Source organism: Sciurus carolinensis, chromosome 17, assembly GCF_902686445.1.
Source record: "Sciurus carolinensis chromosome 17, mSciCar1.2, whole genome shotgun sequence".
Lineage (NCBI taxonomy): Eukaryota > Metazoa > Chordata > Mammalia > Rodentia > Sciuridae > Sciurus > Sciurus carolinensis.
In genome coordinates this window covers 2,530,001-2,553,252 of record NC_062229.1, presented here as the reverse complement: position 1 = coordinate 2,553,252, position 23,252 = coordinate 2,530,001, and the positions used below count along the sequence as shown (strand labels likewise).

The window sequence follows — 23,252 nt, the reverse complement described above, 5'->3', positions numbered from 1 at the left end:
CCAGGAGCTCCCTTGCTGCGACAGCTGGGGGCAGTTGCCTCATGGAAAGCCAGCAACCTGAGCCCTGCTCTGCCCCGACTTCCTGGAACCCTGCAGCGCAGCTAATGACCCCCTAAGCTTGCTTGCATCTCTTTCTTAAGCACATCTTCTCAGAAAAGGAGCTGGGTCCTTGGAGCTCAGTGAGGTGCAAGCTGCTCTGCCCAAGGGTCACCACGGTGCCTGGAAGAGTGCAGGGCCAGGCCGCATTCGCCAGCTCTAAGCTGGAGAGGCTGCAGCCCAGCGATGGGGCTACGCTGAGTGCGCCTGCTGTCTCTGCCACATGCAGTCACTAGACGGTGCAACGTGAGACACAGCTACTTGCAGAAGCCAGACCCAGGGCCACGAGCTCAAGTCCATCCAAACCAAACCCAGGGCCAAGGCTCAGGAGTCCCTTCCTCCACATCACACCTATTTCCCAGCTGGACAGGGGGACTCGGCCATCATGGGCAGGGAGACGAACCCTAGAAGCCACTACTGAAAGAACTACCAAGTAACAGTGAACTGTAAATCCACATGACAGAGTCACGAGGTGGGGTCACCCTCTTACACAGATGAGGAAGGCCACTTGCCAAACTCACAGGTGAGCCGGCAACACAGTTGGGATGTGCGGGAGGCCCAGCGAGGCTCACGCAGGGTAAATGCTCAACACAGGAGACAACCCGCAGCACCCCTCTGGGCCCAAATGCCTGGGGGCCCCGAAGCCTCCTGAGGCCTAGGTGCGCCAGACAAAGTAGTCAGGGCAAGTAGGCGGTGTGTTCAGGGATAGGAATGCTCCACTCTGCCCTCGGAGTCACCTGTTCCTCCTAGGTCTGCCTGGGCACCAAGCTGCCAGAAGCAGGAAGAGCCATCCTGCAGCCTGTGCGAGCTGTCTGGTTCAGAGCCTCGCTTTCCTCCTCTCCTCTTGCTCCCATCCAGCCTCCCATGCCGCGAAAACAGGATTCACTCTCACTGCTCAGTGTGGCCCAGTGGTTTAACCCTCTGTCCCCACAAGGGCCTCTGACAGCTGCAAACTGCTCCCTGGCCCTGGGCCCAGCTGCACCAGTGATGCTGGAAAACCAAGTCAATAAAAGCAACTTTTTCATTAAAAAACCCTTTATAGTCATTTCATGTCGGTCAGAAATCACAGAAATTAGGCAGAAAAAAACCCAAGGAGACAAATACAAACAGCACAGCGTTTCCCCAAAAGTCCTCTGCTCTCCTGGGAGGCTGGGGAAGAGGTGGGCAGGCCTGCGGAATCTACTGTGGGCGGAGCTGGGCCAAGGCCGGGGCTGCCAGGCTCAGCTCTCCTCGTCCAGGGACTCCGAGTCCAGCTGCGCCCGCTCGTGCTCCTGCTCGTCACTCCCAGGCCTGTCCAGGTCAGGGCCCTCCCTCAGGCTGCTGGTGGGGCACAGCACAGGCGGCGCATGAGGCCACACTCGCCCTGTCCCTACCTCTAGAGCTGTCAGGCAGGGCCAGTCCTGAGGGAGAGCTGCCCCCCAGCTCCTGGCCCCAGGGTCCTGGGCAGGGCCTTCCTCTGCTGTCCCTCCCACCACTAAATGGACTGCAAACACCTGGAGGACAGAGTCTGCATTCTATGGACCTGCCAGATGTGGAGACAGAAGGGCCAGAACGGAGCACCTGCTTGTGAATGAGCACTGAGCGGCCCAGCCTCACTGGCAGACACAGCCCACGGGCCTCAGCACGAGCTGCAGGTGGCGGCCAGTGCTCACAAAATGCACCTGCCTCTCCCACAGGGTCAGCAAGATGCCACCTGCCCAGGAGGCCAGGCCCAGGCAGCTCAAAGCCCTGGAGCTGCCTGATGGGGGCCACTGTTAGGAAATGCCAGCTGGGGGGACGCAGGGGTTAGCTGCAAACTGGTGATGGGGGTCCAATGTGGAGGGAACATCCCTGGGACCCTTCCCAGAGAGACCGGTCCACCAGGAACCACTCACCACTGACAAGACCGTGGGTACACTGCCCACTGCCCCATCCCACAGGAGGCTCCCCTCTTGGAGGCGACACTCACTCGTTGTGCAGATCTTCAGAGGAACCGCGTCTCAGGCCCTCCTCTGAGTCCTGCCCATCCTCCTGCTCCTTGTCCTCCACATTCTCCCCTTTCTGGGACATGGCCTCACCGTTCACAGGTGCCGAGAGACCTGGGGGACACAAGGGTCATGGCACACTACTAGGTTTTTTGTCCAGAGTGAGTCAGATCTGAGAAAATGTGCTGAAGGACTCTCAAGCCCTGTCGAAGGTTCTGATGAGGGAAGGAGCTGTGCCCTGTGGACCCATGGACCCTCTGGCTGCCCACGGAGCAGCCAGCTCCAGGCCCTGAGGTCACAGGCGACAATGGAGAAAAGCGCATCTCAGCATGGCACAGAGAGAAGTGCAGCCTCAGGGCCATCCTGAGCGGCCTTCAGCTAAGCCACCTGGGGTGAAGGGCTGCCTGAGAACGCAGTCAGGACCACCTGACCCTGGCCACCCGATGGCTCCCTCCTTAGCCACGGCTGGGGCCTTGGACCGCACTGCCAACTACTGCCTTTTCTGAGCCCAGGTATCCGGGTTCTGAGCCAACAAGCAGCACAGGCACAGGCCACCACGAGCCGCACCGTCAGCCCCTCGAGGCCACCTGCCCCTGTCTGTCTCACACTCAGCACAGCCAGACACTGTTTGCCGCTGTGCCAGGACGGAGTACACCACCAACAGGAACACCCGCTCCAGACAGTTTGGGAAGAGAGCAGAACTGGGGAACCGCCCAGAACATTGCAAGCACCGGCTCCTCTGGCCAGAGACCAAGGCTCGGGGCCCAGCCCGTGCCTCACCGGTGCTAGGCTCCTCCTCCACCTTCTCCTTGGGGGCCTCTTCCCCAGGCAGCTTCTCCTCGGCCTTCTCCACCTCGGCCTTCTCCTTCTCTGTCCCAGTTTTGTTCGCTTTCTGGATCGCCTCAACCTTTGGTCCCAGGACCCGTGACTTGAGCCGAGCGTACACTTCCGCCGCCTTCTCCATCACATCCTTGTTGGCTTTATATCGGCGAATCTGGCCACCAGGAAGCCTTACTTATTGAAGGCAGCTAGCCTTGCCCACCCCAGGCCCTCCTCTCCAGTTGATGCCACCACCCTCCATGGGGTGCCCACAGCCGCCAGTCCGCCAGGAACCCCAGCTCAGGCAGACATCCACTCCCAACTTTGCGGGGCCCGCCACAGGCCCATCCCCCTTCCCATCACACCTTCTTCAATGTGGCCACCACGTCTGTGTTCTTCTGCAGGATCTGAGAGGTCACCTGCAGGGTCCCTAGTTCCTCCAGTGCGTTTAGACACCTCTTTACGTCCTGCCGGGGGTAGGGAGTGAAGAATGGCAGCTCTGGGCAGAGGGGTCCCAGAGGCCCCAGTGATGCAGAGGGACACCCTGGCCTCTCTGCAGGAAGGGCTGCACCCTGAGAGCAGTGCCATTTCCTGTGCCACAGGCAGGGACTCAGGACAGGCAGGAAGACCCAGACACCTGCTGGGGGCCTCCTGGGGCCTGCTGGGCACTGCACCTCAGCAGGACCATCCTAGGCCCTCAGCTGATGGAATGAGGGACTTCAGCAATGGGACCCTGGACTTGCCCAGGCTTCCCTATGGGAGCCCTGGATATGAGGTGACAGAGGGAAGTGGCTGTGCCATGACACCACAGTCCTGAGAATATCCTACCGGGTTGTCGACCTTCAGGGCAAACTTGATCTCACTGTGCAGTTTCTGGAGCTTCTCCTCCACAGAAGGTTCTAGGGCCAGGAGAGATAGTGGCAGGACTAAACAGGGCCTGCAGGCCCAGGCCACAAGAATGCCTTGCTGAGGCAGTGCCTAGAGACCCCAGGCAGCTCAGCCCCACCTCAGGGGTGTCAAGGACCCATCTCGCACCCTCCCAGACCAGAGACCCCGCCTTCCCGGGCCCTCCTCCCGCAGCAAACTGAGCTGCAAAGCCCGGCTGCTGGCCCTCACCTTTCTTCTTCTCCACCTTCCGGTCCAGCTGGAACCCTTCGGATCGCTTCCGGGTTCGCTCTACCTTCACGGGCCTGTGAAGAGGCACCTCACCAGCCGGAACCCAGCCAGCCTGACCCACACAGCTCTCCCACCTGGGACCAGTCCTGGTCACAGACCCACTCACAGGGTGGAAGGAAACTTTTAGGAGGCCCCAGGGCTGGGTTCAAGGACAGGTCAGAGCCCGTCACAACCTAGCTCTAGGACAGAGCCCCAAGTCAGCTGCAGGTCTCAGGCAGACCAAGACACAGTCCCTCGAGCACACCTGTCATCCCAGTAACTGGGGAGGCTGAGGCAGGAAGATGACAATTTCAAGGCCAGCCTCAGCAAGGCCCTGTCTCAAAACAGAAAATAAAAAGGACTGGGGACATGGCTCAATGGTAGAACACCTGGGTTCATTCCAGCGCCAAAAAAAAGTACATCACACCCCACTGCACAGCAGCCACGGTACACGCTGGCCTGTCCTCACCGGCCTGTTCATCCATGCTGGAATTCCATGCAGAAAGTGAGCTGGGGTTGGGCTCCACCTCCCGCCTCAGCGGGTCTCAGAATAAAGCTCCAGGCTGAGGCCTGGTTTTTCTCCGTGGCACTGTGGACACTGTGGCCCGGTCGTTCTCTGGGGTGGCGTCCTGAACAGTGCAGGGTGCCGAGCAGCATCCCTGGCCTCCACTCACTGCACCCCAGGAGCTCCCCCAGTCATGACAGCCACCACTATCCCTAGATATCACCCAGGGACACCCAGGGCAGAACTGTCCCTCAGGGAGACATAGCCTTGGGAGGACCACAATCCTGCAGCCCTGGCTCCTACGTAACTTGACACCTCAAACAGATTTGGCTCCAGGACTGAATTCCAAAGCCAGGCCTCTCAGTGAGGGACAGAACATCCTGGGGGCTGGGGCTGTGGGAACTGACCTGGCTCTGGGCTTCTCCTCAGGTCGCCCTCTCTTCTCCTTTGGGCCAGGTTTCCTCGGGGTGTCTGTGCTTTGTGGTTGCAACTTCTTAGTCGCTTTCTTTGCCTAGAGCAGCCAGAGCCAAGGGCGGGGCTGGAGTGCAGGTGGTGGGGTTCCTGGTCCCAGGCCCCAGACCATCCTACCTGGAGCTGCAGCTGGGGGGCGGGACAGGAAGGGGGAGGACCTGTGTGCGGCCCATCTGGGCTCCACTCCTATTCTCAGGCCCTGAAAGGACTGGACAGACTTGTGTCCAGGGCTCCACCAATGGAGGGGCAGAGCCACCACACTCCTGCTCAGGAGCCCAGGGCAGGGTGGCCAGCCCTCCTGTGCCAGGTCCCCCTTTATGACAAAAAGGAATGCTGGAGAGAGAGAGGCATTTTTTCAGCTTCCCCAAAAGGAGGCCTGGCCTGGGGGCTGCCACTGGGTGGGGTCCCTGGGCTCAGACTGAATTCAGCTAGACTGCCAGTATCACAAGTTAGAGGGCTTGATGGGGCCCACAGCCCCATGGCACAGAGCAGACCTGACAGCTGCCAGCGCCCCTCAGAGAAACAACTGCTCCCACACCCACCCACAAGCTGTGTTCCCTCACAGCGGCCAGAGAGCGCCTGTGAACATGTGAACACCTAAATCAGACCTCTCCCTCCTGGCCCACAGCCTCCATGGGCTCCCTCCCACCTCCCTCAGGGTCAAAGGCCAAGTCCTCCCCATAGCCTACAGGTCCCTGCAGGACCTTTCCCATCCCCTCCCTGCCTCCCTCCTCCAACCCCCTGGTTCCCTCTGCTCCAGCCATGGGCTCCTTACTGTGCCTCCAACGTGCCAGGCCTAAAGACCTTTGCACAGGCTGGGACTGCTGCCTAGAGTGCTTTTGTCCCGATTCCCTCTTACTTCATTTGCTTTCTTAATGTCGCCTTTTCAACTAAAGCCTCTGGGATCTACTCCTATTTACAATGGAAAAGGGACTCAGGATGTAACTCAGTGGTGAGGTCTTGCTAGCACGTTTAAAGCCCTGGATTCCATCCCAGCACCCCAAAACAAAAATGAAACCAAATGGAAACCTCAGGCACCCGCTTTATGATGCTGGGCCCGCACACGGCTCAGCGCTCCACGCCTAGTGTGAAGGAACGTGGGCTAAGGCCTCAATGGGCGAGGAGCAGGGCGCAGGCCGCGGCCCGGCCACCTCCGGGGCACGCACCTCTCTCTCCAGGTCGGCCTCAGGCTCAGAGTCGGAGGAGGACGGGGGTCCACGGCCCCGGGCCCGGCGGCCACGCTTCCTCAGGGGCTCCTCCTCCGCCCTGAGCTCCTCCCCACTGCTGCCGCCGCCGCTGCCCCCACACTCAGGGTCCCCGCGCTCCGCGCGCTCCCGCCGCCGCTCCTTCTCCTCCTTCTCCTGCTCCCGCAGCCGCCTCAGCTCCTCTTCCTGCTCCCGCCGCCGCCTGGCCTCCAGCTCCCGCCGCCGCTCCTCATCCCGCCGCTTCCACTCGCTGATGCGGTCCACCTCGTCACTGTCGCTGGGGCAGACGGGCCATCAGAGGGCCTCCGGTTCCCTCTGGACTCTGCCCCAGGCCCCCCGCCCCCTCACACTAAGATCCTGTGTCCTGGGCTGGACGGAGGACTTGGCCCCAAGTCACACTGCCACCCCCAGACTTGGCCACAGGTAACCCCGGCTGTCACCCACCTGTCACTGCTGGAGGTGGACGGAGGCCGTTCAGGCTTTGGTTTCCGCCCTCGGGGCTTTGGGGGCGGCTTCTCAGCTGTGGAAGAGGAGGAGGGGGTGATTCGTCCACCATCTCTCCCAGGGCTGCGGAGGGGGACAATGATGGGTGGCCTGCCCCAGGCTCCCTAGCAGAGGTGGCCCAGCGTAGCAGCTGTGGAAGGGCAGGTCCCAGCACTGGGTCAGCCCTACCTGGCTTCCTGCCGCGTGGAGGTTTCTTGACAGACACATCTGAGTCAGAGGAGGACGGGGAAGAGGAGGAGGAAGAGGCTGACCTCTCCACGGCCACTGGCTCCTCCTTGGCCCTGTCCGAATCTGCTTTGGAGTCCGAGTCAGAGGCTGAGGGCACCTTCTGGGAAGTGAGAGGGCCAGTCAGGAGGTCAGAGGCTGAGGGGTAGGGTCGGGGCGAGGAGCACAGGGCGAGGAGAGGCTGAGTCTGCCCTGGCCCATCCTCCATAATCAGGGTTCGCTCAGGGCATTCCCCCCCTTTTCCACCCCTTCTCCACAGTGAAAACGCAGGGTCACCGCAGCCCTGGTATCTCATGCACTGCTGGACCCTTCACTTGCTCACAGGTGACACGGGGGGCAGAGCGGAGCCCAGTGCCGTTCAGTAGCAGGAGCTTTGTGCTAAGTCGTACATGGGGCCAGGAGACAAGCCACTCCCTTCCGCCTTCAACTGCCCAACCCTGCCACGCAGCACATGCACACAGGGACACAGGAACGCTCCTCCGCACACTAGCACACCACACACATTTACACATACACAACACACACTCCTGCGCAAAAGAAACTGAATGCAACACATGCATGGCCACGCCCACTCATGCACAGATTAGTACAGACCAGACACGTGAACGCAACGCACACACACTACCACAGGTGTAAGAGCCCAGGGCTCTGCCACTCCAGCTTTCCAGAACTCGGTGTTCCACGCCTGACAGTGGCCCCTCAGCACAGGCTCCTGGTGCAGCAAGGAGCACATGAGCCCTCAGCACAGAGGCTGCTCGGGGCACCTGCTGAGGCCTGGCCCACCCCTTCCCAAAAGCGCCCAACTCTGCACCGAGGCACTGCCCAGGGACCATGACAAGAAGACCCAGGTGAGCATGGAAACAAAACCAACAGCATTTACCTTTTTCTTCCGTCCACCCAGGGGGCCCCGACGAGGTGCTCGAACCACGGCTTTCTTCTCGGGGGTGAAGTCCTGGGTGAAGAGATGGGAGCTGCAGGGACTACTGCTGGTAGGCTGCTGCTGGGCCCCCTCACAGGCCCCTGTACCCCCATAAAGGAGCTGCTGCCTGCTTACCTGGTCACTGGTCTTTGCTGACTCCGAAGAGCTCTCTGAGTCCTCTGCGGATGGAGACACACTGGCCTCATCCAGGTCGCTGGAGGCTTTTCGAGCTCGTTTTGAGACTGACATCTGTGTGGGTAGAGCCTGGTCATATGAGTGGCTAGGAAAGCCTGTTCCCTACCTGGTCCCTCCTAGCCCAGTAGAGGTCAAGTTCTAGAAGCTTCCATGGGACTCTGAGAATCTAATAAAAACCAGGGGTCCTGAATCTTGAGGACATTATGGTCAGTGAAACAAGGCTGTCACTAGGTGACATAACTGCAGGATTCCACTCCAAGGAGTGTCAGAGCCACAGATATGGGAAGAAGAGGAGCAGGAGCCAGGGGCTGGGAGGGGCTGGGATTTAGTGTTGGGTGGACAGAGCTTCAGATTAAGTTGGAAAGTTCTAGAGACGTATGGTGGTGATGGCTGCACACATGAATGTGCCTAATGCCACTGAGTCGCACACTTAATTAAGAATGGTTATGCCTGGATCTTTTCTCTTGCTTTTATCTCCTACACACTTGCTTACTTTCTCCTCCTCGCTTTTCACACTCTTTCTTGCGCACGCCCTTTCTCTCTCCCTTTCTTTCCCTCTCATTTTCTCCCTTACCCTGCAGGGAGACTCTGTTTGCTTAATAAATTCCCTTATATGAAAAAAAAAAAAAAAAAAGAATGGTTATGCCTATGCCTGTAATCCCAGCAGCTCAGGAGGCTAAGGTAGGAGGATCAAGAGTTCAAGGCCAGCCTCAGCAACTTAGCGAAGTCCTAAGCAACTCAGCAAGACCCTGTCTCTAAATAAAATATTAAAAAGGGCTGGGGATGTGGCTCAGTGGTTAAGCACCCCTGGGTTCAATCCCCAGTACCAAAAAAAAGAATGGTTAGTGAGCTTCATGTCAATATAAAAAACTTAGACACAGATACTCTTGATTTAGTTTCAAGGGTTTATGGGTTCTCATTTAAGAATCGTATAAAAGATGAAGAGAAGTCGGCCTTCGAAATCACTCCCTGCCCAGTAACAAGAGCAAAACTTCCCATCCAGACATCCATTCAGTCACAAAGCACTTCTGCCCGCGGGCCACAACCAGAGACTTGTTCATTTGCCTAACAACTGTTTACTGCTCTATGTCCCATCTGAGGCCTCAGCATTAGAGAACAAGTTTTGTCTATATTTGGCGATAAGGTCTCCAGAGAGGTCGTTAAGGTAAGAAGAGGTTATTAGGTGGGTCTAATGCAGTATGACTGGGAATTACAGAGGGAAGACCACGTCAGGACACATCAGGAAGACCCAGCCCGGCCACACCTTGATTTCAGACTCCTGGCCTCTAGGACTGTGCAAAAGCGAGCTTCTGCTGCTTAAGCTGCCCACCTGTGGTGCTGAGCTGAGGCAGCCAAGCTAACACAAGCCCCTGGTGATCTCTCTGTGGGAGACGAAACCCTGTTCCTGTGTAGCTTATATTTTAGTCCCGAGAGACAGATGCAAATGTTAAGTAAGAATCTATTAGACAAGAAGTCCTGTGAAAACAAAAAAGGGCTGGGGTGGGGGCTGCTTGAGCTCAGGAGTTCGGAGGTAGATGCTGCTTTGAGGCCTGGGGGAGAACACAGGGGACCGAGGCCGGATGGCACCAAGTGCCAAGGCCCTCAGGAAAAGGAGCTTGGCATCTCAGATGTGAAGCAGGCCTGGTGGCTGGGGAGTGGGCAGTGAGAGGACAGGGCTCTGGCTGGGGCTGCAGGGATGCACAGGCTGTGTGGAGTCTGGCTCCATCTTGAGGCCTGAGGCTCATCTCACACCACACCCCTCAAGAAGGGAGGTGGCTGAGATGAGCAGGGAGCTTTGGCCAGGGTCATCAGGGAAAGGACATCGAGAAAAAGGAAGTGAGTGAGGTCCTTTGTTTCCTTTCTCATCTGCATTAGGAGGAAGACTCCACCCAGCATTCAGGGAATGCCTGTATTATATGACATTTTTGTCTCCTGAGTTCCCATCATTAATTCCTCGCTTGCATCAGATTCTGAAGCAGTTCCAGACCCTGAGCAAGGCTGAGCACTTTAACCCCTACCTTCAATGCCGACGTCTTCCGTTTCAGGCCACTGTTGTCACTACTCTTATCAGAATCCGAGTCACTCTCCATCCTGTCACTGGCAGCTGTGGCAGTCACGGCTGTGACAGCCATGACTCCCCGGTCATCCTCGTCCTCGTCTGCGTCGCTCCCACCTGCTGGGTCAGCTTCAGGGGCCTCACTGTCGGAGGAGCTCACCGGCTGGGTGCGGACGTCAGAGAATATGTGTCACTCTGAGTCTGGTGTGGCTTTCCCACCAGTGGGGTCTCAATGTCAGCTCCCAGCTTCCTTGCTTTACAAATGGGGAAACCAAGGCCCAGAGCCCGGAGAATGAGACCGCAGGTAAGAGACACCAAGGCTAGGTGGTGGGGTTCAGGGTTAAACCTTGGGCAGGGAACTCCAGCCTTTCTTATACCTCGGTTTCCACATCTGAGCACGATTTTGGCCTCACAGGGCTGTGGCGAGGATAGACCTCAAGTCGTGCATGGAATACCTAGCGCAGTGCCAGGCTATGGAAAGTGGTCAGATGTGTTTGCTCTCGTTTAAATCATGCTATCGCGAGGAAGCTGGCAAGGACGAGACCTCTGGCCTCCTACCTTCGGGGCACTGCTCAATTTCTATGATGCTCAAAGTGGCAGCTGAGGTAGCAGCTGACACAAGAACAGCCACCACTTACATGGGGCTTCCTCTGTGCTGGCCACAGAGCCAGGCTCATCTACCCTCTCGATCGATGCTTGGGCAACAGGAACTGCTGTGTGCCTGGCTCCATGAGACGGGGCTAGTGAGGACACAGAAGGGACTGAGGCATGCTCCCTCGACCCTGGGAGTGATAAGCTAGGGAGAGGCTGATTATACAGATTCAGTTCCCAGCTGTGGCAACAGGAAGAAAATCACTGCCTGTGGTTGTAAAAACTGAGGGGTGGGAGTATTTGCACTGGGTGGCCAGGGAGGCCCCTCAGAGGATGGCATATCAGTGGAGGAGCTGTCCCCAGGGTGCAGAGGGAGATGGCTAGATGCACTCCAGAGAGCCAGAATGGCATGAGTGAAGGTCCCCTCAGCAACCACAAGAGGCTGGTATGGCTGGGACATGGGGAAGATGGAGATGGCAAAGGAGAGGTGCACAGGGAGATGGGCCAGACCACGCTCTTAGAGCCACACTGAGGCTCTAAGATCATCAGGCAAAGAGCAGTGAGAGTACAGGGCTTTCTTGGGTCCCTTTCTGAACTTGTTTAGGATGTCTTACATTTGTGGAAGGAAAATGGAGGAGCCCCAGAGATATTCAGCCATCACTCATTCATCCAACGAACGTCCTGGAGGACCTGCCCGGCCCCGGCTGGGTGCTGGGGCTAGAGACAAGTAAGACAAGGTCCCTGCCCTTGGGGAGTTCATAATCTAATGGGGAGACAGCCAAGGAAATGTACAGTCACAACACAGCACAAGAAGCGGGTGCCACGGTGGTTCCTGAGCAGCCCAGCCGCATGGGAGTAAAACCCGACCGAGCTATTTCCTGTGGCTTCTATTTTGAATGTCCACCATTTAAGACAGAAGAGGGGGGAAGTTTTATTAAGCCACATCTCTGAAAACCCAGATGTCCATCAACTGATGGATGCCAATGTGGCACAGGTACGGATGGGACAGTCGAGCAGAGAAGGAGGGGAGCACTGACCCGTGACAAAGTGGAGGAAACCTGGGCCTCTGCTCAGCAGGGCAAACAGACACAAAGGCCCCAAAGCGAGAGCGCCCACTGAGAGGAATTTCTTGGCCAGATTAGGTAAATCAAAACCGTAGTCCTGAGGTTGTCAGGAGCTGGAGGGAGAACTGGGGATGATTGCGAGTGGGTTCCTTCGTGGAGCGAAGGGAATGTTCTGGAATTAGAATGATGACGGTTACATACATTACAAATGTACTAAAGCTACTGGAGAATTTTAAGATGGTTACAACGGGGGCTGAGGATGGAGCTCAATGGTAGAGTGCTTGCCTAGCATGTGCAAGGCCCCAGGTTCAATCCCCGGGACCACAGATTTTTTGAATTTAAAGAAAGGAGAAAGACAATGGCTAAAATGATGGATTTTATGTCATGTAAATTTTAAACCATTTTTAAAAAAAAGTTCATAGAAAAAGGCACATTCTTGGGCTGGGGATGTGGCTTAGTGGTAGTGGCTTAGTGGTAGCGTGAGGCCCTGGGTTCAATCCTCAGTACCACATAAAAACAAAATAAAGGTATTGTGCCCACCTACAACTAAAAAAATGTTAAAAAAAAAAAAAAAGAAAGAAAGAAAAAGGCACATTCTCTTGATATGACTAGCTAGCTAGGGTCCAGCAGATGGGAGAGGGCCAGCTCACTGGCCAAGTAAAGCCCGGAGGAGGACTCAGGGCCTACAGAGCGAGAGTTAAGGCACACACTGACACCAAGATGAGGAACGAGAAGCAGAGGGGCCAAGTGTGCGCCAAGGTGCTGCAGCTGCGTGGCCGGGGGAGAGAGGGGCGGGGGGAAGGGCCGGACGGATGCTGAAGGTCAGGTCTCCGCAGCACGTCAGTGCATGAACAGAATGGAAATGTGGGGTGAAGAATTTGGGGGGCAGATCTGGGCTGGAGGAGGGAACCTCAGCCCTCCTCTAGTCCCCTGCCCGCTCCAGCCTCCCTCTTTTATAAAGCCCCTATTCTTCCCCCACCAGCCTCCGCACAGGCTCTCAAGTTAACAATCCCTGCTTAGCAAACAAGAAAAATGAGAACCAGGTGTTGAAATGACCTCGCTGCTCAACACCAATCATGTTTTGTCTGCCTCATGCCATTGTGGGAAGGGCCCTTAGGCACAGCGACAGGGCTCCCTGCCTGTATGATTTTTAACAAGATTAAAAAGGATAATACTTAAGTAGGTCAAGCCCCAAACTGAAAATGCCAGGAGAGAATAACAACACTTTCATAGCAATTTCTCTCGCACCTTTCCTTCTGAGTGTTCAGAGGGCTCCTGGGTCTGTTAATTCTCTTTGGAGCATCCCTGGTGAGTAGAGAAGGGGTAGCTTCAGCCCCATTTTTCGTAAGGGGAAACAGCAGCTCAGAGAGTCCAAGTGACCAAATGATAGGACCAAAGATCTTTTGCCAATGGTCTACATCACTATTCCAAGAGCTAACGTTAGTTAAGTGACACTGAACTTGTCATGGCTCTCTACGTAACAGGTGGGAATTACCATCTTGATTCTGAGGATGAGGACACAGTCAGAGAGAGGTTAAGTTACAGTTCAAGAACAGAGTAAAGCCAGGCGCAGTGGCGCAGGCCTGTAATCCCAGAGACTGGAGGCCAAGGCAGGAGGATCACGCACGAACTAAAAGCTAGTCTTAGCAACTTAGCAAGGGCCTAAGAAACTTATCAAGACTCTGTCTCAAAATTAAAATAAAAAAAGAAAGAAAGAAAGAAAAGAAAAAAAGACTGGGGATATGACTCAGAGGTTAAGCACCCCTGGGTTCAACCCCAGGACAAAGGGAGGGAGGGAGAGAGGGAGGAAGAGGAAGGGTGGGCTGGCTGGGGATGTAGCTCAATGGGACAGTGCCCCTGGATTCAACCCCTTGTACCAAAACAAACAGAGTGAGTGACTGGCAGAGCACGGACATGGTCCAGGTCTGCTCTGGTACTGAAGCCTGTGCCACTGGACACAGGCACTCTACATTCAAAACCCCTCCTCACTTCTCTTGCCCTGCTCTTGACCAGCTGTGGTCTGGTTTGGGCCTCCACAGCCTATCAGGTGATTGGGACGGACTTGCCCACACTTCCACACCTTAAGGAGCTGGCTTTCAGCAAGGGTTTTGGGAAATCCAACCCACAAAGAAACGTTCAGTGGACGTGAATGCTGGTGGTTCAGAGAAGAACCCAGAAGAAATAAAAAGCCAGTTTGCCACCTCCAAACATCCCAGCAGTCAGGGGGTGTGAGAGATGCAGCTTGCGTGTTTCAATAGCCCTGGAGGGTAACTGTGTTGGAGAGGAGGTCAAACATCATCCTGTCTCGTTTTCAGCTATGGTCTCTGTTATCCATTGAGCATTCGTTGTATTGGAGCCTCCCAAAAACTGTGAGAGGCTGATAGTACCATGACCATGACCCTGGGAACACAGCAAGCAGGTAGCACAAAGCTAGGACCTGAACCCAGGTGTACTTGGCCCTAGTGAGAGGGCAGGCCCCAGGCCCTCCTCCTCCTCCTCCAGAAGGGGAAAAAAAAATGGACCTGGGGGAGGGAGGCCTCCACTTTGGTCTCAGTTCAGTACGACTGCTGACAAACTTGAGAGCCTTGGATAGGTGCCTTTACCTCTTCACCTACCAAGGGAAAAGGATAGATTAGGTGGGATCCTTCTAGGCCAATGGTTCTCAACCATGAGTGATTTTGTCCCCAGGATGCATCCATCAGTGTCTACATGCATTTTGGTTAATGAGATTGGGGTGGAACCAGCCAAGTTGGTGCACACCTGTAATCCTAGCAACTCAGGAGGCTGAGGCAAGAGGATCCCAAGTTGCAGGCCAGTCTAGGCAACTGAGTGAGACCCTGTCTCAAAATAAAATAAAAAGCTGGGCACAAGGGCACACAACTCTAATCCCAGCAATTCTGAAGGCTGTGGCAGGAGGATGGCAAGTTGGAGGCCAGTCTCTCAAAACAAAAAAATAAAAAAGGCTGGAGATGTAGCTGAATGGCAAAGCACCCCTGGGTTCAATCCCCAGTACTAAAAAATAAAATAAAATAACAGTATTATGGATATAGCTCAATGCTAGAGTACTTGTTTAGCATCTGTGGGACCCTAACATTCAATACCCAGAACCAGGGGGGAAAAAAGACTAGGGGCAAAATGGGCAGGTGCTACTGCAGCCAGCAAGTAAAGACCAGCCATGGGCTGTGGTTGTGGCTCAGTGGTAGAGCGCTTGCCTAGCATGTATGAGGCACTGAATTTAATTCTCAGTACCACATATAAAATAAATGAGTAAAGTAAAGGTCTATCAACATCTAAAAAAATAAAAAATAAAAAAAATAAAATAAAAAAAAGACCAGCCACACTGCTCACAGCCTATAATGCACAGGGAAGAGCCTACTGAAGGAATGACTGGCCCCACATTTCACAGTTACTTAAAAAGGACAAACATTGGGAAACCTGGCCTAGGTTACAGGGCTGTCAGATTTTAGCTGGGCCCCTCTGGGTATTCAAGCAAACTCTCTGGGCTTCAGTCTGCTCATCTGTACAATGGAAAAACATACCATGTGCCCCTGCCACTCTCAGGATTACTGTAGGAACCAAAAAACACTAAGTAAAAAAAACACCCCAGATACATTTTTACCTGCTAGCTTCTGAAGGGATAAGAACTAGGCCCTCCTATCCTCTCGGGAGTCCTAGCCAAGGCTGTCAGAGGATTGAGGCTATTCTGTGGGCCGAAATGGACCAATTTTCAAGATCTACTGTTGAGTGAATACAGCGAAATTCACAATAATGTGCTTAAGAAAGCTTTGTATGATTTTATAAGAATAAAAAATATTGGAAGGGTATATAAGGAACTGGCAGCTGTGGTTATCTTGGGAAGGAAACAAAACAAAGTTACCAGGAGGCCAGAATGGGAGGCACGACTGCCTTTTCACTGAATGCCCATTTGTACCTTTTAAACTTCATAAGATATTCTGTATTTCTACTTAAATCATAAACCAAAAACCTTAAGGATGAAAAAAAAGAGACTGCTCAGTTTCCTGTAAAGTCACGCTTCCAAAAACCTACCTATGCACTGGCTACATCAAAAGTCCCGGGGATAGCACTTTGTAAGGAAAACCTCAATGGTCCCAGGCTTTAGTCCTATACTACTAAATCTACATCTCTAGGAACCTGCCCAGGAATCTGCATTTTAAACAAATGTTCCACTGAAAGCACATATGGTTAGAGAACCAAAGAGCACAAACAAGATCTAACATAGCTACTTGGGGGCCCTATAGGGGACTCCTTTCATTTCAAGGGTACACTATTTTTGCATTTCCTTTCCTCGAGGGCAGCATCTATGCAGTACTTAGCAAGTTGTGGGTGTCCAATAAATATTAAATGGTGTGATGATTCACCAGGAGGTAATAAGCTTAGGACGTAACCAAAGAGAACTTGAGTCAGGGCCAGAAAAGGATCTCATGCCTTAAAGACCTTCGGATCCATGAAGCCAGACCGGGGACAAGCAAGGCCCGGGGAAAGAAGCTGAGTTATCAAACAGGGGAACCCTCCATCTCCTGGATACATCATGGGTGATAAAAAATAAAATACCAACAACGTGCAATACACATGGGCCCCCGCCCCTTGAGAAGAGGCTACCAAACCATCAATGTTCAAAGGACATCTGTTGAGTATATCCCCAATTCTAGGCCAAGGGCTCCCAGAAGGCAAGAACTACGGGCGGCTCACTTCTTGTTCCTAGTTGCCAACACAGCCCATCTTACAGCAGGGGATCAGCGCAGAACTGTGAGTGGATTCTTGGATGGATGCTCACAAGCACCACCCAGCCAAGACGAGATGGAGAGGCACATCCAGACCATCTCAGGACCCCGAGTTCTCAAGCAGCACCAGGGGCTACAAAATGACTGTACCCATTTTCCACTGATGAAAACTGCACGCTGACCCTGGCCCTCCCCGACTCTGACTTCCACCCTCAGACCACCTAGATATCCTTTCCTTCACTTAATGGCCAACCTTTCCCTCACTGAGGTCTAGTCCCTGGGCCTCCCCCATCTTTACGCCCACCCCTTCTAAACCCAGGGTATCCCTGCCCCCTTCCCTCAAAAGCAGTGGGTAAAAGAGTAAAGAATTCTGGCCTGGCTGTCCCCCATCCACACCTCACCCCAGAATGCTCACAGCAGGGCAATTCTCTCCAGCTTTCCGTGGCTTTCTATTAATGACTTCCAGTTTCTTAAAAGTCCTCTTTTCCCAGGACTCCCAGATACTGATGTGCCACCAAGATGTCCATCATTATACTTCCTGACTTTATTTTTTCCCACCTGACCAAGAACTCTCATATCTACGAACTATCTCCTAGTCTCCTGAAACCAAAGAACAAAAGAAAGCAGTAATTTTAATTTTTTTAAGAAATTATTTTCCTTAATAAATAAAAGGTTTTATAAGAATTACAATAACACCTCATTGTAAATTAAGCTCTGTGGGCACAGAGACATACTCCAGTAACCCCAGCAACTCAAGAGGCAGAGACAGGGGTACCGTAAGTTCAAGGGCAGCCAGGGCACCTTAATAAGACCCTGCCTCAAAATAAAAAGTAAAAAGGACTCAGAATATGGCTCAGTGGTAGAGTGCCCCTGGAGTCAATCCTCAGGAAAAAAACAAAAACAAAACCACAAACAATTAATCTCATTCTATAGCAGTGATTCTCACCAAGGGTGTTCCTAGACAGGGCAGTGTATAGGAACTTCGTGGCGCACATGGTATGGAGGGAGTGGAGACCATGGTGCTGCTTAGCATCCTGCAGTCCACAATGCCCCATCCCAAAAACAATCTGTTCCTAGAAGTCCACAGTACCTAGGAGGAAAGACCCTGACCTAGACACTTCTTTTCCTACGAGACAAGGAAAAGGCTACTTCTAGTCCCCACTATAAAGACATCTTCCCAAATGGGCCCCACAGACATCCCAACTGGATGTTCTCCATCTCCAAGGTACTCACCGGAGGAGCACTGTAGCTGGCATGGGGGTTGTTCTGGATCTCCCACAGCCCCTCATTGAAGCCTTTCCTCTTGTTGGGTTTCCCGTACTTATCTTTACATTTGTCGTAGGGGAACAAGTCCTTGGGTCCCAGGAAAGCTCTGGAGAAAGGAACAACAGGCCACCTCCAAGTAAGCCAGGTCACACTGGGAGGCACCAAGTGGGGGAACCAAGCCCCAGTTGGAGACACTTACGTTTCGTGTGTACCAAAGAAGAAGATGGGGTATTTGTTGGGTGGGGGCTTCACAGCACCGTCAGCAATGTCATCAATCTATAGTGAGAGGTCAGTCAGCTCAATCAGGGGGTGATTTGGGAGAAAGACAAGAGAGAGCTTCACACAGAACAACCCAGAAAATCACCAAAAAACCAATCAAGTTATTTGGGGAAAAGCATGAGAGGAAGAAGGGTGCCTTCAACCCAGGAAGACACATCACTTTAAAAATGGGAATCTGCATTCTTCTGTGCACACCTCATTGCAAACCTGTCCCCCACCAGGGTGATCTTCCTCCCCCCATAAAGAAAGCTGGTCCCAAGGCAGGTGCTTCACCTAAGCAAAGCCAAACATGGCCCCCTGAAGCAAACAAGGGGTGGGGCCAAGCTTGGCTTCTGTGAACTCCCAGGACCCTCCCAGGCGACCCTTCCTGCAAAGAGGAGATCAGGCAGGCAGGCGGTCTCCCAAAAGATGCAGCTGGCAGCTCCAGGGATGCAGAGGGTGGGGGGTGGGCTGCAGGAGACAGGCCCTGAGCATCCAGGAAGTCCCACCCTCTCCCTGCAGGCCCATGGGCTCCAGCAGCTGTCAGTCACTTCCCCACAAGAGGCTAACAGCCCCTTCACTTCCAATCAGGTGCTTGGAAATGTTCTGGGCTCTCTGAGCTGGAGAAGGGGGGTCAGGGGAGGGAAGCACTAGTGCTCTGGGAAGGAGGGAAGTGTCTATAAAGTTTCACCTCTCTGGTCTCCCCCAGGAAAATGAGTGCCCGCAAATCAGGATGGAGTAGGTTCTCTGGTACCAAATAATGCCTTCCCCATCCACCTCTCCAACTCCTGGGTGGCTGCTGAAACCTCCCCTGCCCCATTCGTCCACCTTCCTGCTCCCTCACTTCTCTGAACTCCTTTTTCCATCTTTGGCCCCTGGTTTTGGCTATGGGTATCCTGGCCACACAACCCCTCTCCTGCAGGAACATCCCAAATCCAGTCAACCTGAGGACCAGCCCAGGTTGGTGCAGCTTCTCCTCTTTGGCCTCCAGGGGCCGGGCCTTGAGCCTCAGAGGTCAACACACTGTAAGAGTCCTCTCTCATGCCCTGGGCCAGGTCCTGTGCTGGTTCTGACCCAGCACACTCCTCAGCCTCAACCCTCTACTGCCATCCTCCTCGGAGGCAGCCTGGGACTTCACCTCACACCCCAAACTCCTTCAGTCCCCTCAGCCGATTTCACCACCCTCAGTCCTGGGGCGACTTGAGCCCTAAGATCTGGGGATGACAAAAGCTTCTGGGGTCCCTGCTGCACACAGGGCCCAGGTCCACCCACCCGCACACCCTGGGCTCCCAGGCTCAGGACGCCCTTCAGACCTGGGCACCCGAGAGCACCTGGGCCTTCTGGACCCCGGCTTCCTCCGAAGGGGAACCCGAAGTGCTCTCGCCCAGCGCGGGAGAGCCGCCCCTCGCGCCTCCCCTGCGCCAGCTCCGTCAGCCGCCTCCACGGCCGGGGTCTCGCTGGGGTCGGTGGCGGGTCCCCAGCAGCCAAATCGCAGCCTCGGGCCCCTCCTTCTCAGCCCCAGGCCCGCGCCCTCGCACCCCGGCCTCGGCGCGCCGGTCCTTCCCATCAGATCCGGCCCCTTTCCTCAAGCCAAGTTCCTCAGGCCCTCCCTCGGACCCCCGGCCTCAGGTCTCCCAACCCCCAGTTCCTCAGGCCCAGGACCCTCCGGGTCCCCTGAGCCCAGCGCGCGGCTCCTTCAGCCCCTCGGACCCCGGAGTCGCCGGACCCCCGCATTCAGCCCCTCGGGCCGGGGATCGCCCAGAGCCCCCGCACTCAGCCCCTCGCAGCCCAGGAACCGGAGCCCCCAGAGCCCCGCGCGCCGCCTCTCAGGCCCGGGGACCCCGCTGCCCCACCCCCCGCCGGGCCCATCACCCGCGCGGCCTCACCCGGGCCGGCCAGTGCGGGTAGCCCTTCATCTTGGCGAACACCAAGTCTCCGGGCTTGAAGGCGTGTGGCATGCTGGCGGCGGGAGGCCCAGGCCGCGGGAAGCGGCGGCGGCAGCGGCGACGGCAGCAGCGGCTGCAGCGGCGGCAGCGGGAGGCGAAGCCGGGGGCGGGAGCCGGACGCTGAGGGGGCGGGACGGCCGCACAGGCAGCCTACCGGCGCGTACTTATTGGGCCGGGCGCCGCCGGAAATCCCGCCCCCAGGCCGTCACGGGCCGGTGACTCAGTCGCTCTGGACCACGTGCGGGGACAGAGAAGCGCGGGGACCAATGAGAAGAGGGGTAGGAGCAAAGCATGTTAACGGGATTGGGTAACGGGCGAACCAAGAGGCGTGACCCAGAGGCCTAATGGGAGGGGGCGGAGGTTACGAGAGGTGAAAGGAAAAAGGTAAGAGGAGGGAAACTGAGAGGCTCGAGGAGTGAAGGGGCAGGACTTAAAGAGAGGGGCGGGACATAGGCCGCCGTAGGAGGAGGGGCTAGAAGTGTGAGACCAACCATTGGATACCACAGGAAAGAAGGCCCAATCAACATGGGAGGCGGGTTATTGACAACCTACCTCCTCAGAGGCGGGGCTCAATATGGAGAAGCAGGACATTGGATACCACAAGAGAGGCCTCTCGAAGTAAGGAACGGGCATTGGCTACCACAGGAAGCGGGGCCTAATAGAGCGTTTGCCATTGGCTGTCACGCAGAGACGTTCAACTCAAAACAGGGCCAAGTGGGCGTGGCCTAGGGAAGGGCGGGCCATGCGGGATCTCCTACGATAAACAGCTATAAAATACTCAGAACGTTTATTTCATCCTGAGGAAAATTTGTCGAACGCTTACTGTGTACCACACCCACAAAATACTCAATATACATGTTAATTCATTTAAAAAACGAATGAGATTCCGCGTGGCCAAGTTACTTAACTGCTCTGTGCCTCAGTCTCCCCACCTGCAAAATGGGATTCACGATGGTACTGATCCTATAGAGCTGTAAGGATTGTGGGACTTCCGCATCCCCAGAGCACTTGAAACTATGCCTGGCAACAGGTAATACCAGGTGCTTTCAATGCTGTAACCCTGGTTTCCAGGAATTCCAGTCTACCAGGGCAAAGAAATGACATTCATTCTTTCATTCCTTCCTTCCTTCATTCATTTATTTATTGGTACTGGGATTGAACTCAGGGACACCTGACCGCTGAGACACACCCACAGCCTTATTTCGTACTTTATTTAGAGATAAGGTCTCACCGAGTTGCTTAGCGCCTCACTTTTGCTGAGGCTAGCTTTGAACTCGCAATCCTCCTGCCTCAGCCTCCCTCAGCTTCAGCTGCTAGTATTATAGGCATGTGCCACTATGCTTGGCTATTTGTTTTTGTAATTAAAATTCACTGTTAGAACTCACATGAGAAGAACCAGGATGCCTAAAAAAGAACAGAATAATGAATGCCACTTGTTTATCCTAGGGGACCACAGAGAGCTTTTGGAGAAACTGAGTTTAACCAGAGATTTGGAGGACCTGACCAACGGGCAGGAAGGGCATTTGGGGCAGAGACAGCAACTGGACGATTGGGTCAGTGAGTCCTGTAGAGCCACAGGGGTCCACTGTGGCCTTATCTTAATGCCTTGTGAAGGTTAGTGATTAATGCAGGCTTTATTTTAATTTCTTGGGGCTGGGGGTGGAGCTTAGTGGTAGAGAGTGTGCCTAGCATGTGAGTGGCCCTGGGTTCAATCCTCAGCACCACATAAAAATAAGTACTTAAAATAAAGGTATTGTGTCCATCTACAGCTAAAAAAATATTTTTAAAAAGGATATTGGGCTGGGGAGATAGCTCAGCTGGTAGAGTGCTTACCTCGCAAGCACAAGGCCCTGAGTTCGATCCCCAGCACCGCAAAAAAAAAAAAAAGGATATTACCTGAATCTCAAAAAAATCACCACACATGTGAACTGTGTTACAACAGATACTTTTTTAAGACGTTAAAGACAGACTTCTGCTGGGACCCAGAAAATCTATTCTCGGTGCTGTGGGACTGATCTTATGTTGAAGCTGTAACCCCAGCCGTGTAACTGTCTCGGAGCTGGGACCTTAAGGAGGTGACCAGGTTAGATGAAAACAGTGCAGCCCGGTCCATGGCCACTGGTGAAGACCCAGTGAGGAGGTGGCCAGCCACAAGGTGGTAAGAAAGCCCTCCCCAGCTCCTGACCATGATCCTGGTCTCCAGACCCCAGAAGGACGAGATGGCTGCTGAAGCCACCCCGTCTTGGTATTCTGCTATAGCATTCGTATCTAACACACTAGGCTTGTACCCACGAGAAACGAAATAAAAGTGTGCGCGAACACCTGCACAGAAGCTGAGCGCGGCAGTGCAGCCTGGGGGTGGAGCTCAGGGGTAGAGCACCCCTGGATTCAATCCCTACGCACACCATAATCATAGTAATAAATGCATTTCATCGGATAAAAATATCTAACATGTAGTTTTTAAAAATAGTAAAAGTTGGGTGCGGTGGCATATGCTGATAATTTCACCAACTTGGGAGGCTGAGGCTAGGCCAGCCTCAGCAACTTAGTAAGGCCCTAAACAACTTAGGGAGACCCAGTCTCCAAATAAAAACAGCTGGGAATGTAGCAGCTCAGTGGTAGTGCACCCCACGTTCAATTCCCAGTACCAAAAAAAAAAAAAAAAGGAAAATGTAAACCTGATGCCATGTATTGTTGGTTGTTGATCTGAATTGATCTGACTCATCCTCTGGCCACCCCAGCACAGGACAAGTATGATGCTGCACCATGCTTGGAGAGGGTGCAGTGAGTCCTGGGCTAGACCCGGGTACTGATGGGAAAGACTAAGGCTGGGGGGCGGGGTCATAGGAGTTTGAAGGACAGATGCTGCCTCTGCAAGTCCCACCTTGAGCCAGTTCAGGCCTGGCTATGTTGTGTTGAGCAGCCAGAGAAAGATGGAAGGTGGGGCCCCGGGTTCCCCAAGAGCAAGGGGAAGCCCCAGGGACCCCTTTAGTCAACCAGTGGCAGGCTGAGGTGAGGAAGGCCCCACCTTCCTGACAAATCAGAGGCTGCTCAAAGCAAAGATTTGTCCGGAAATCATCACCTAAGGCAGTGATGCACCTGGCCAGGGGAGGCCCAGGGGGCAAAGGCGGTGCTCCAACCCCAGAATGACACATGGCATGCCCTCTAATCAGCAGACGCCCCGAGCACCTACTCTGTGCTATGGGTTCCACCTCTGTCCTCCGATTTACTTATTGAGACTTAAACCTCCAGACTTTTCGTTAAGAAATGC

The 23,252-nt window shown here is 54.5% G+C and overlaps 1 protein-coding gene across 3 annotated transcripts; it reads right to left on the bottom strand.

The window, feature by feature from the left end:
• Nucleotides 1–1,098: 1,098 nt before the first annotated feature.
• On the bottom strand, nt 1,099–20,107 carry Hdgfl2 (HDGF like 2). Of its 3 annotated transcripts, none has more exons than XM_047532549.1 (16): nt 19,922–20,107; nt 17,977–18,053; nt 17,745–17,883; nt 10,077–10,277; nt 7,999–8,112; nt 7,825–7,896; nt 6,888–7,047; nt 6,660–6,735; nt 6,177–6,492; nt 4,947–5,050; nt 3,996–4,069; nt 3,708–3,778; nt 3,245–3,346; nt 2,841–3,054; nt 2,045–2,174; nt 1,099–1,416 (listed from the first exon to the last, which is right to left on the bottom strand). In XM_047532549.1, the coding sequence occupies exons 1-16, from the start codon at nt 19,991–19,993 to the stop codon at nt 1,317–1,319; spliced, it is 2,022 nt and encodes a 673-aa protein (XP_047388505.1). In that variant the 5' UTR covers nt 19,994–20,107; the 3' UTR covers nt 1,099–1,316. The 3 variants fall into 3 exon arrangements, with proteins under 3 accessions (XP_047388505.1, XP_047388506.1, XP_047388507.1); XM_047532550.1 differs by having other exon boundaries at nt 1,099–1,413; XM_047532551.1 differs by having other exon boundaries at nt 1,099–1,386.
• Nucleotides 20,108–23,252: the final 3,145 nt, after the last annotated feature.

Coding starts and splice junctions, on each gene's coding strand:
- Hdgfl2 (XM_047532549.1), bottom strand. CDS start 19,993: ATGCCACACGCCTTCAAGCCCGGAGACTTGGTGTTCGCCAAGATGAAG. Junction 7,048..7,824: donor TGGGTGGACGGAAGAAAAAG/GTAAATGCTGTT, acceptor CTCACTTCCCAG/AAGGTGCCCTCAGCCTCTGA. Junction 4,070..4,946: donor GAGGAGAAGCCCAGAGCCAG/GTCAGTTCCCAC, acceptor GCCTCTTCACAG/GCCCGTGAAGGTAGAGCGAA.